A 14259-nucleotide genomic window follows, 5' to 3' on the forward strand; every position below is an offset into this window, starting at 1 on the left:
CACTCACACCAAGAGTGTTCTAAAGATGTAGATAACATATTCACAAAGAAGTGAAATAGCTGATAGATATGAACAATGTTCGAATTTATTTGTAAACAAATTATAAAACTACATATTAAGGAAAAATGAATGACCAGATTCACATATAAAATGATTAAATGATAATGGGAGGGTACAGTGTGATGAGCACTCTTGGTATCATACTTGACTGATCAGCATACACATTGATGTGACTATTTCTGGTTGTTTTTTGCTTTCAAAGCCCATAATTTCTTTTTTCTTTTCTTAACTTTATTTTTAGGGCAAGTTTTAAGTTTACAGAAAAATTGAGTGGAAAGTATAGAGAGCTCCCATAGATTCCCTTCCCAACCTCACCCCAGTTCTTCCTACTATTAACATTGTATCAATGTGATATATTTGCTTTAATTGACAAGCTGTATTGATACATTATTATTAACTAAAGTCAATGGTTACATCAGGGTTCATTCTTTATCTTATAAATTATATGTATTTTCACAAATGCCTAAAGATATTTATCTACCATTATAGTAACATGCATTTGTTTCACCACCCTAAAAATCTCCTGTGCTTTGCTTATTCATCCCTTCATCCCTGTATCCCTTTTCCTGAACTACTGGCAGCCATTGATCTTTTTACCATCTCCATAGTTTTGTCTTTTCCAGAATGTCATATAGTTATATAGCACATAGGCTTTTCATATAGTAAATTGAATCATATAGTATATTGGCTTCCTTCACATAGTAATGTACTTTTAAGGTCTTTTCATGGCTTAATAGCTCATTTATTTTATTATTGAATATTATTGAATAATATGGATTTCTTGGTTGTTTTCAAGTTTTGACGCGTATGAGTAAAAATGTGATAATCATGTGAAGTTTTTGTGTGGATTTAAGGTTTCAGCTCACTTGGGTAAGAACATAATTAATTTTGTAAGGAACTTCCAAGCTGACTTTCAAAATGACTGTCCTGTTTTGCAAACCAGCAATGAAAATTCTTATTGCCCCACACCCTCATCAGCATTTGGTGTTGTCAGCGTTTTGCATTTCAGGCATTTTAATAGGAGTTTACTAGTAGCTTGTCATTTTAACATGCAATTCTAATGATATATGATGTTGATGTGACCAATTTTCAAATGCTGATTTGCCATCTATCTATATTTTATGGTAAAATTTCTGTTCAAAACTTTTTGCCATTTTTTGAAAATTGTGTTATTTGTTTCCTTATTGTTTTGTTTTATGAGATATTTTTTGTTTTGTTTGTTTTGTCTATTTGGGATATCAGTTCTGTGTTTTGAAAAGATTTTTTTCCTAGTGTGTGACTTGCTTTTTTAACCTTTTGACATTGTCTTTCACAGAGCAAAATTTATTAGTGTTTTCTTTCATAGATCATGTTTTTGGTGTTATATCTAAAAAATTATCACAAACTCCATCTGTGTTTTAGCCTATGTTATTTTCTGGGATTTTTCATAGTTTTGCCTTTTGTCCTTAGAACTGTGATCATTTTGAGTTACCTTTTGTGAAAGATGTCTGTGTATAGATTCATTTTTTGCATGTGAATGTTCAGTTGTTCCATAACCATTTGTTGAAATACTGTCCTGTCTCTACTAAATTGCCTTTGCCTCCTTTTCAAAGATTAATTGACTATATATTTGTGAGTCTATTCTGAGCTCTCTGTTCTCTGCCATTGGTCTTTTTGTCTATTCTCTGACCAGTACCATCTTGTTTACTGTAACTTTATGGTTTGATTTGGTTTTTGTGGTGCTGGGGATTGAACCCAGGGTCTCTAGCAGACTAGGCAAGTACTCTGCTACTGAGCTGACTCCCAGCCCCTATGGTAAGTCTTCAAGTTGTATAGTGGCAGTTCTCTGACTTTGTTCAATATTGTATTGGCTATTCTGAGTCTTGTCTTTCCATATAAACATTAGAATCACGTTGCCTATATCCACAAAATAACTTATTGGGTTTTGGTTTGCATTGATTTCATATATCACAATGGGAAGAACTGATATAACAATATTATATATTCTTATCCATTGATATGGAATATCTCTCTGTTTATCTCTTTTGATCTCTTACATCATAATTTTATAGTTTTCCTATCTGTATTTTCTACATTTTGCTAAGTATTTTATATTTGAGGGCTATTATGAATGGTATTATATTTTTAATTTCAAATTCCCATTGTTTATTGCTGGTATATATGAAAGCAATTGAATTTTTTATATTAAACTTATAGTCTGCCACCTTGTTATAATCTCCTAGTTATTCCAGGAGTTTGTTATTGTTTGTTGTCATTGGGGATTCTTTGGGATTTTCTACATAGGTAGTCATGTCAGCTATGAACAAAGACAGTTTCATTTCTTCTTCTACAAATTTGTGTGCTTTTTATTTCCTCTGTGCATGTGTATGTGTGTGTGTCTTATTGCACTAGCTAGAGCTTCTAGTATAATCTTGACTAGAAGTGGTAGTGAGAAGAGATATTCTTGCCTTGTTTCTGATCTGAATGAGAAAGCACCTAGTTTCTAATCATTAAATATCATGTTTACTATATGATTTTTGTACATTTTCTTTATCAAATTGAGGAAATCCCCCTTCTATTTCTAGTTTGCTGAGAGATTTTACTATCATAGATGGCTGTTAAATTTTGTCAGACATTGTTAGGCTTGGTGGCACATACCTGTAATCCCAGCCACTCAGGAGACTAAAGCAGGATCACGAGTTTCAAGACCAGCCCAGGCAACTTAGACCTTGTCTCAAAATAAAAAAATATAAAGGGCTGGGGATATAGCTTAGTTGGAAAGCACCCCTGGGTTCAATTGTAGCACCTTAAAAAAAAAATTTTTTTTTTTGCAAGCACTCTACCAACTGGCAGCCCCCAGTACCTTAAATTTTTTAAAAAGATTTGTTGTCAGATTATTTTTCTGCATGTATGATTAATTTTCTTCTTTGAGTTTTGAATGTTAACCCAGCCTTTCATACCTGGAATAAATCCCATTAGGGTAAGGTATATAATTTTTTTATACATTGTTGAATTCAATCTGTTAACATTTTCTTATGAATTTTTACATCTGTATTCCTGGAAGATACTGGTCTATAGTCTTCTTTTCTTGTAGTAGCTTTGACTTTCATATTAGACTAATACTGGACTCATAGAATGAATTAAGAAGTATCCCTTTGACATTTATTTTCTGAAAGAGAGTGGAGAATTGGTATAATTTCTTCCTTAAATGTCTAGTAGAATCACCATCAAGCCCACCTGAGTCTGGTACTTTCTGTTTGGAAGGCTATTAATTATTAATTCAATTACTTTAATAGACATATGCCTATTTAAATTGTCTGTTTCTTCTTGTGTGAGTTTTGGCAGATTAACTTTCAAGAACCTGTTCTATTTCATTTAGGTTATCATATTTGTGGGCTTAGCACTGGTTAAAAAAATTATAAACATTGGTGCTGGCTTTAATGGATTTTTTTTTCTTCCAGTACTAGGGAATTGAACCCAGGGGTATTCTACCACTGAGCTATATCCCCAGGCCTTTTTATTTTTTATCTCGAGACAATGGCCTCACTAAGTTGCTGAGGCAGACTGCAAACTTGCGATCCTCTTGCCTTAGCCTCCCAAGTTGCTAGGATTACATGCATGTGTTACTATGCCAGGTAACAGTTGTGTTTTAAACTAATGTTCAGGGAAAATGCTCATGATCTATGAAATGGCTAAAAATCTGGTGACAAAGTATATGCATACACAGATAACTTTTATCTCCATTTTACCAAAGGTCCTAGCATCAGAAATAAGACATAGACATCATAAATCAAGCACCTACACCACCTATGCAGCACAAGCTAAAAGACTGTGATACCTATTTTACTAGTCTTGGCTTGTATCAGTTCAAGATTTTGAAAGAAGAGAGGGTAGAAGTTGAAGAGACCCATAGAAAAGAGTTTTGGGGGCACCTTTCTGTGAGCTATGTTTCACTCCTCCCCTGTTGCAAGGGAATTATGGAGTTTCAGGGACACTTTTCCAGAGCCTGACAAGTGTTCTGTAGAGTTTGGTTTATCATACTTCTTGAGAGAAGTCTATAATGAATAGCTTCTCTGTAGCTGGCAAAGTGAAGAGTATTGCCCTTCTTGGTGCTATGTGACACTCTCCCCAGAGGAGGGCAAAGTTAAGAAACCTACTTCTCATGAGCCCTAGGCAGGCCCTAGAAAAGGGAGATCTTAAAAAGAATCCTATTGAAGGGGACCACCTAATAGGCCAACATGACCACCACAAATATAAACACTGCTGAGAGTTCAGGGCTGGGCAGGAGCATGCATAAATTGGGCTCAGAAACCTGTTCATCTGCTCCCTAGACATCACACCAGGGCCACTCAGGTAGGGCTTTATTTCCCCACAATATCTCTCTCCCCTTTTCTCCCAACCTCAGAGGGACCCAAAATAGCAGCTACCAGAGATCAAAGGAGTAAGGAAAATAGAAAAAGAAACTTACTCCTCCTTTACTGAAACCTACCAAACCTAAAATAGTTCTTTCAGCTTGTTCTATAAATTTATACATCTAAGACAATGGGAGGCAAACACATCAAAATGTTAAAGGTGTTTTTCCACCTCCCTTGTTTTTTGGCGATCAAGGGAGGGCAGATAAGTATATTGCTGAGATACCATGATGAGAATTCATCATCACCTCTGATGGAGAATTGGACTAGAACCAAGTGATCTTCAGAACCCCTCCATACTTGATATTTTTATGATTCTATACTTAAGAAAAGTATGGGTTATATGTAATGGAGTTTAAAAAGACAGTGATGATCAAACTCACTCCTCTGGAATTTACATCTTAATTGGAAGACCAACCCACATTTTGAAATTAAAAGAGATGGAATAGGATGACATCAATAAAATAACATTATAGGATTGGATATGATTAATTGCTAAGTGGATGGTAGAACTGAATGCTTTTTAAAACCCTGTGTCTTGTGACTGCAGGTATAGCTTAGTGGCATAAAACTTGCCTCACATGTGCAAGACCCTGAGTCTGATCCCCAGCACCACAAAACAAATAAAAAAACTCTTGTGTCATTCTCAAAGAACCTAGGTAGGATGAAGACAGAGGCAGGGGAGGAAAAAATCATAATTATATGTTTATAGATTATTACATTTTACCATTTGAAATAAATGTCAAGTGCTTATGCATTTTAATAATTGCTAGAGCTTATTAAATAAACTGTCTAATGGACAGAAGATACAAAGTCCAGGATAGAGCTAAAGTGACTAAAGACTGCAGTAGGATTAAGTTTTTTTTTATCAAGTTCTTGAGATTTTATTCCACCATGGATATGATGTATCTCAGGGTTAGAACAAGAACAAAACCAGAGTTTAGTAAACCAGGATCATCTCCTAGGAAGAAATGTTCTCATTCATGATTAAGAAACTGGTTCACATCTTTATACTTTTTAAGTGAATGGAGTCAAATTTAATAATTTAATGGAGTCTAGTTTATGAAACTTTAGACTCATCATGGCAATTTCCAGGTGAGATGATCATTGGTATACTGGAAAGACCACACTATGACACTTGAGTTAGATGGAGCTCATGATATCTCCAGCTGGATATTGTACGTGATTTGTCAGCAGAGATGGGAAGTAGGAGAAAGTCCAGAGAACCAAACTTTTGCAGTGTTCAACCCTCAGCAGCAATCTGCATTGCAGATGTAACTCTACAATGGGATACATACCTCAGGGGGATAGCTCAGTGACCCACTGAGTCCACTGCAGCAACTTCTGACTGCCATGTGACTTCCCTTCTTGATGTGCCTATTAGGAAAACCTACACTTGTTATTGTATTATAAATATTCATTGGAGAATACTACATACATCAATCTTTATCAAATGTCAACTAACAATTTGAAAATATTGAATGCCTCTTTCTTCATTAGTAAAATGGGAATAGATTAATTCATCTCTAAAGAGTTGTTTACTTCTAAAGTTCTATAGTTTTATAAAATTAGTTTGGCTCTAAACAAAGTAACAAAATTATTTTTCTCAGATGTAATTGAAAATATTTAATGGCATGGTAAGGATGTTCAAACTACATTGTTAAAATTGTATATATAATATACAATTTAATATAATATATTATATTAATTATATTATATTAATATATTATTATATTATATTAATATATCAATACATTATATTAATAATATACAAATTAATATAATATACAATATAACTTAATGTTATATTGTATATTATATTAAGTTATAATACTCTGTCAATTATTGATTGGTTGTTACTGCTTATTCCAATGTGGTAAGATTTTTATACCTGTGTAGTTATTATTTTCCTCTTCTTGCTCTTCCATAATTTTATTACTTTTATGATGAAAATTAACATTTGCATCTGAAAAAATGTTTTTGTTTTGTACATTGTTTTAATTCAGCACTGCATGAAGCCTAATATACTGAAAGAAGACCCAACAAGGGACCTGAAACAGCTTCTCCAAGAACTGAGAAGCGTGATTAATGAGGAGCCTCCTGTGCCTCTGACCAAACCTGAGGAGAGCGGGATAACACCATCTCTCGGAGCCTTGTACGTGCTGTGTGAGACCACATGCCTCAGAGTAGGAAGCGCCTCTCATGAGAAGCTTGCCATTAAGTTGTCCACATGTTACTCTCTGGAAGGTTGAGGTCTAAATAACTTGCAAGAGTGTCTGACGTTACCAGGGGAAGCAGTATGAAAGTGGAGGAGTTAGGCGAAAGTTAAGCAAAAGCAAAAAAAAAAAGTTTGACATCAAGAGAAAATAATATAGTCATTCAATTCAAAAAGTAGCTAGTACAAGGTGTTACTCAAAGTTACACTTGTATAGGAATTTATAATTCCCAGAAGATTTGAGAGCCATACTCTTTTTTGACCATCACAACAACCAGAAGAAGCTTCAAAAGGTTAATTTGCTTGCAACACATGGTCCAATGGTGGAGCTAAAACTAGAAGCCCAAGAACTACATAACCCACCCAGTGTAAATTAGGGAAAGGCCTTTGTTCTCTCAGTATTCATGACAGTTACACATACCAAATTAATAAACAGTCAGAGCCAAAAAGGGTTTAGCCAGCTCACCAGTCTAAATTGCAAAATCAATGAGATTCTCATATTCTTTTCAAATAATACTTTTTAACTTTATTTTGCATTGTCATTTACCCTAGCTTATCTTAAAGCATTTTAAAATGATATATATTTTTATATTTTTCATTTTTCTAATATTTATTTCTGGTTATATGGCAAATATCTAAAAATACTACTGTCTAAAATAATAGCTGTATAAACAATCTCCAGTTCCTTAAGATGTTCTATTAGTATATATTTACCCAACGTGCCACAATATTAGCTGGATTTATCTCATTATAAATATTATTGATAATAATAGTAAAATATTTGTAACAGTCCAGTTATCTAGCATAATATTGCATTGTCTGAATCATATAATGTCAGAAATGTTCTTTTCGCCACTCCATTAAAGAATAGTTTCACTTGAAGAACACTTTCATTTTTCTCATAACTATAATATGCCTTCTAAGCCAGAATAGTAGTATTTAACTCATTTGACAGATGAGTGAATTTAGACATAGATGAACTCACCTCCTTTTATGAAGCTAAGAGACAAATCCAGAAGTAAAAGCTAGAACCCCTGGCTCCCAGCACTGATCATCCACAGGATCAACATGGCTTCCCTGACCAGGCTTCCATCTCTCCAGATGCTAGTTACTGACTTGAGCTGTACTGGACTCTATCAAACATGGATATATTTGATCCCTGCCTTTAGAGAATTTAAGTTAATTTTTTTTTAATCCTATAAAAATTATAGTGACCTTTGTCACTACAGCCTACATTCTGCCTAACTTAAGAATCCATAGAAGGAAATAATTTTTGATTTCATGGATTCCAAAGGTAGCCCTTTGTTCAATTAGTTTGGAGGCCTAAAATTCACATTTTTAGCTCATAAAAATTGAATCATGTGAGCAATTGATTATTTTTAAAAAGACATAGAATCTGGAAATTTACCTATATTTAATTAACTGAAAATTATATGTGTCTGCACAGAAATGATAGAGTAAGAGATTGCATGACTGAATCAAGCCTGAGGTCAGAGATGTGCCATAGGTAAGAAGAATCTGAAATTCTGAATCTAATTTATTGTCCTGGATTTATATGTGGCCTGGTAACTTACAAAGTCTATTTGGATTGTTTTCTTGGAACTTCAAGGGCATATTGGTTTCAGTGAAGAAAACTCATTTCATTGTTGAGTTTAAAAAGGATTTCAATGTAATGAACTTAAAGTAATTTACTTTCTAGAAACCAACTTCATAGGCATTTATTTTTGCTTATTTTAAATTTCACTCATTATGTCAGCTTTCCATCACTATAACAAAATACCTGGAGATGTAATCCCAGCAACTCAGAAGGCCATGGTGAGAAAATTACAAGTTCAAGGCCAGCCTTAGCAGCCTAGTAAGATCCTGTCTTCAAATCAAATATAAAAAGGACTGGAGATGTAGCTCAGTGGTAAAGTGCCCATGGATTCAGTCCCCAGAACAAAACAACAACAACAAAGAATCTGAGATCATTAATTTAGAAAGGGTTTATTTACTTCATAGTTCTGGAAGTTCCGGTCTAGGATCTGATAGACCTATTGCTTTGGGACTCTGTTGGGGGTCCTGATAACAATGGTGGGAAGCAGGTGGAGGAGCAAATTGCTTACCTCATGGACAGGAAGCAAAAAAGAGGAAGGAGCTGGTTCCCTCAGTCTCCTTTGGGCCCATGCCCCCAGTGACCTAAAGACCTCCCATAAGGTCCTACCTCCTAAATCTCCACCATCTTCCAATATTACCATTCTGAGGACCAAGTCTTCAACACATTGGCCTTGAGGAACACTGAACATCCAAAGCACAGCACTGGTGTTTAGCCATACGAAGCTATTTATTATAGGTATTCCATGCCAAAAGAATTATTCTATACATGTTTACAATGACTTATATAAATGTGAAGAGAAGAGTGGTCCAGAAGGGAATTATAACAACCTCAGGGCAGGTTTATAAGAACCTTACTGAAAATAAACCTCCTATCATCAGTAGTTGAATAGCTGAATTCTAAATGAATTCATTAAAAAGAACATTAAAAAAATGAAATCCACAACCTTAAGTAAGACACCAAAAAAAGACAACTTCTGAGAACACATTTTAGCCAAAAAGGAAAAACATTAATATTTTATTATTCATCGCTTGATAATCTCAATAACCCATTGCCTGTAACAATGAGCACATGATCCCCCAGTCTGTACTGAGGAATCTCCTAACTTATCAGCAGACTGCTTTTACTCCCATGTTATGCTCTAATCAAACCAGATTACTCCCGATTCCCAGAGGTTCAAATCTTTTAGTCTTCAAGCTTTTCTCCATATAATTTTCTCTACCTGGAAAAGTCAGAGCCCCAGAATCATTCCTTTGAATCTACATCTGTCTGAAAGTAATATTTAGATGAACCATTTTATTTTATCATATAATTAAAGCTCTATGACCTGTTAACCTGTCTACCACATGGTATCATTTCACGCCAGATGAGACTAAATCAGGCTGGGGTGTAGCTCAGTGGTAAAGTGCATGCCAAGCATGCACAAGGCTTTTGGTTTAGTCCCCAGTGCCAAAACAAAACAAAACATAATAAATTATTTATCTCACAAACCTTTACTAGATTGATAAGGAAGTAGCATTGTGTAATCTTTAATTTCTCTTATTCTTTTACTGACAGAAGCAACAACTCATTAAGAGACTCCACCGAAGGGAGCAAGTCCAGTGAAACACTCAGCAGGTAAAAAATTATCTTACCACCTCCAATTTTCAAAATGTGTCCTTTACTATTCTTCATTAATTAATTCAAAAGATTACTGCCTATAATGTGCCATGTGCTATGCTAAGCCCTTAGAAAATTACAGTGAGCAAAACAGACCCATTTTCAAGGTCTACTCATTGACCAGCCACCTGGCAAAAACTTATTTTATCTTTTCTGTTTTCAGCACTCATAAGAAATAGAGCTAAGTGAGCCCCCTCTTTTTGTCTTAAGAGTCTGAAAGTGGTTTCTACTGTTTAAATTTCGGTTAAATTGAGGCTTATTCATCATTGCATCTTCAGCATCAAGCATAATACCTACCACCTAATAGCCATTTAGTAAATATTTATTTAGGAAATGATTCAAGACAGCATTATAAATATTATATTACAGTCTCTGTTACTTGATCACAATACAGTAAACTTGAACCTTTCTAAATGTATCTTTCTATTAACCTAAAAAATATGAAATTCCTTTTCTCTTGGGGATATAACACTACACAGTACCCATTAATAGTAACTATACTGTATTTTATTTTTTCTGTTTTCTGGTTGCTTCAGACTTATTTAATCTAGCTCATCTAATCTATGAGGTAGGCATTATTTTCCCATATGGAGGTTAAAAATGAAGACTGAGAGATTGCTTTAGCAACGTGATAAGGTCATATAACTTATAGAAAGTGGAACCCAGATTTGAACTTGGGTCTAGCTGTCTCCTAAGTACATGCTTGTGACTCCTACTTGCCTTTGGGGACCTACACTGAACTATTTGGGAAGAAGTCTGTGGAGTACTTATTTTGCCTGAGACAACTAAAGCTCTGCTGTATAGTTCTCCATGACTTAGAAAAATCTGCTTTCTTCAGCAATGAAGTTACCAGAATACCTCATTTTAAGAAAAAAATATATATATCCTTCAAAAAATCACCAAGAAGGTGTTGTTTCATAGTTTAATGTCTGACTTAATAAAAGACAACTGGATTTGTGTCACCATTTTCATTAACCTCTAAAATTTTTTTTAAAATTTCATCCCTGATTTCTTCTGCTAGCCATTGGTCATTCAATAGCGTTTTATTTAGTCTCGGGGTGTTAGAGTAGCTTCTATTTTTTATTTTATCATTTATTTCTGATTTCATTCCATTATGATCTGATAGAATACAAGATAGTATCTCTGTTTTTTTGTATTTGCTGAGTTGCTTTGTGACCTAAGATATGATCTATTTTAGAGAAGGATCCGTGTGCTACTGAGAAGAAAGTATATTCAGTCATTGATGGATAGAATACTCTATGTATATCCATTAAGTCTAAATAATTGATTGTATTATTGAGTTCTATAGCTCTTTGTTCAGAATGGCAATTATCAAGAATACAAGTAACAATAAATGTTGGCAAGGATGTGGGGAAAAAGGTTCACTCATACATTGCTAGTGGGACTACCAATTGGTGCAACCACTCTGGAAAGCAGTATGGAGATTCCTTATAAAACCTGGAATGGAACCACCATTTGACCCAGTTATCCCGCTCCTTGGCATATACCCAAAGGATTTAAAATCAGCAAACTATAATGACACAACCATATCAGTGTTTATAGCAGCTAAACTGTGAAACACACGTAGGTACCCTTCATCGGATGAATGGATAAAAAAATTGTTGTAATATAATTAGTCATAAAGGGAAATGAAATTATGGCATTTGCTAGTAAATGGAAGGAACTGGAAACTATCATGCTAAGTGCAATAAGCCAATCCCAAAAAACCAAAGGCCAAATGTTCTCTCTGATATGCAGATGCTAACTCACAATAAGGGAGGGGGAGATAGGGAAGAATGGAAGTACTTTGCATTAGACAAAGGAGAATGAAGGGAAGAGAGGGGGAATGGGAATAGGAAAGATAGTAGAATGAATTGAACATTACTTTCCTATGTTCATATATGAATACACAACCAATGTAATTCCACATCATGTACAACCAAAAGAATGGGAAATTGTACTCTATGTATGTATAATACATCAAGATACATTCTAGAGTTATCTATAACTAAAGAGAACAAATAATAATAAGAAGAAAGACAATGAAGCTACTTGGGAGGTTGAGGCAGGAGGATTACAAGTTCAAGGCCAACCTGGGTGATTTAGCAAGACCCTGTCTCAAAATAAATAAAAAAGACCGAAGATGTAGCTCAGTGATAGAGCACTTGCCTAGCATGTGCAATCCTCTAGGTTCAATACTCAGTATCACAAAAATAAAATAAATAAAAAATAAAAAATTGGATCTGATTTGCTATGATATCTATTGGCTATTGCTATCAACACAGCCCCTGGGGGAACTCCTCTGATATTTGCAAAGAATGAGACTTAAAAAGCAGAAAACATCTTCATGAAAATAGCTTTGACCTCATAAACCCTCTAAAAAGGAACCAGAACTGCTATGATCTTCTCACACTACCCAGTGCACAGAGAACTTTATAGTTTAACTTATTAATTTTATTAAGTCTTATGCTTTTGTAAACAGATAGCACTAATGCTAAGAGATTTTTGTTGTTGCTGTCTTTGGTTTCTTCTATTTTCAATGAGTTGTTAAGATTGCATTTCCTAGGATTCATGAAAAGATGATTTGGATTTGTCAGTTATTACACAAACATTTATTTTCTGACCAAAATTATATATTATTTCATCCTGAAAAATATTCATGCAAAATGACAATGCAACTTCAAATCTCCCTCTTAGGGTATGTTAGTCTGCAGTTTAGGGTTATGATTGCCACCTTGAATTTTATTTTAAGCCAACAAATTTGCCTATGTTAACAGGTATTCATAAATCTTAGTGCGGTCTGTGTGAACCAGAATGCTTTTGTTACTGTTTGTATGTTTCCAGAGAGCCAGTCATGTTGAATGCAGGAGACCTAGAAGATCCATCTAGTTGTTTCACATTCCAATGCACAGGTGAGTGATACCAAAAGCTTGGTCCTTGTCCCTGATGACAATTTAATAAGGACACAGTTTTGAGAAAAAGGAAAAACAAAAATTATTGCTTTGCTAGCAAAGAAGAAACACAGGGGACCTCTGTCACAGAGGCTGTGATTCTGCCCATCAGGGAGAACAGAGGGCTTTGAAAGAAGTTCTTCAAAGGCTACATTCAAGGTGTACCCCCAGTTGGAGGAGGTTGTGATTCACTTGTTAATTTGAGAGATATCCATTCCTTAGATCTTCTGGTGCCATCCCCCAAGTGTGAATTACTTGGTCCCGGTGGTGGGTGTGTGCTTAGAACCAGATAACTAGGTCTAGGACGGGTAAAATGTAATCTTGTTCTCTTCCTCCAGGTTAGGGAAGGGGAGAGGGAGAAAAGGAAAAGAAAAACACATTTCTTTTAAAATAACCATGGAGGGCTATATTCAAAAGGTGAAGTGGGCCACTGTTAAAAAAGTAGAGAGATAGGACCTGCTGAAAACCCTGCAACTCCCCATTTTCATGAGAGCGAAAGCCAAAGTCATGACAGTACCTCTAAATCCCAATTAACTCTCCTACTATTTCCTCCTTCATTCATTCTGCTTTGTTTACCCTCTGATTGTTCCTTGAACATGTCAGGTGCTCCCCTGTTAGGACCTTTGTACCTGCTGTGCCCACCCCCATTGCTAACCCCCTCACCTTCCTTAAAGTTTTGCTCAGACATTACATTCTCAGTGACACTTAACCCTTACCCCCTTTTTTAAAAAAACCACAGCCTTTTCCTACACTTTCAATCTCTCTTATCTTTTCCTTTTAAATTATTACACACTACCTTATAGCATACTGTGCAACTTACAAATTTATGTAAGCTACATAATTAAACAAAATTTACGTAAATTAAACAAAACCTGCACAGTCTTTAACCATTTGGTTGCCTGATAAATCCCAGGTACCTAGAACCTATCTGACACAAAATAGGTGCCAAACAAATACAGATAAGATGAAAGAAAAAGGAGAATTGAGACAGACAGCACTCTCATTTCTAAGATATTATAAACAAAGTAATCTTTATAAAAGCAAGCTCCTGGTGGAAAAGGTTGAAATAGTGAAACAGGAGTTTTAAGATTAGACTAGATTCCCCCTTTTGCCAATTTCTTCTGGGTTCTTGTCTTGTAAATTTTGAAGAGTAAAATCATGAAAGGGAAGAAAAATAGAGCAGGATTTATTTAAGCACAAAGAGACAGAACTCCCACCATGCGGTAGGGAACCTAATAGCGGAAAAACCCATTTTGGTATGCTAACTTAGGAATTTATATGTGGTTCTGGGTAGAGCATGGAGCAAAATCTCTGTTAAACAGACTTTGAAAGCAGCACTAAAATCATTGATCAAAATCTATGTAAAATAGGCATTGAAAACAGCACCAA

At 35.0% G+C, this 14259-nt stretch overlaps 1 protein-coding gene across 7 annotated transcripts in view; it reads left to right on the forward strand.

Annotated features, from left to right (window-relative positions):
• Ccdc158 (coiled-coil domain containing 158) overlaps positions 1–14259 on the forward strand; it is an 83524-nt gene that overhangs the window by 55343 nt on the left and 13922 nt on the right. For 6 of the 7 annotated variants that reach the window (XM_047567018.1, XM_047567017.1, XM_047567021.1 and 3 more), the window contains 4 exons: positions 6458–6606; positions 8114–8173; positions 9818–9877; positions 12764–12831. In XM_047567018.1, coding sequence (XP_047422974.1) covers positions 6458–6606; positions 8114–8173; positions 9818–9877; positions 12764–12831 — 337 coding nt within the window. The remainder of the gene's footprint in view (positions 1–6457; positions 6607–8113; positions 8174–9817; positions 9878–12763; positions 12832–14259) is intronic. The other variant, XM_047567022.1, reaches the window with a different exon arrangement.

Source organism: Sciurus carolinensis, chromosome 10 (assembly GCF_902686445.1).
Source record: "Sciurus carolinensis chromosome 10, mSciCar1.2, whole genome shotgun sequence".
Lineage (NCBI taxonomy): Eukaryota > Metazoa > Chordata > Mammalia > Rodentia > Sciuridae > Sciurus > Sciurus carolinensis.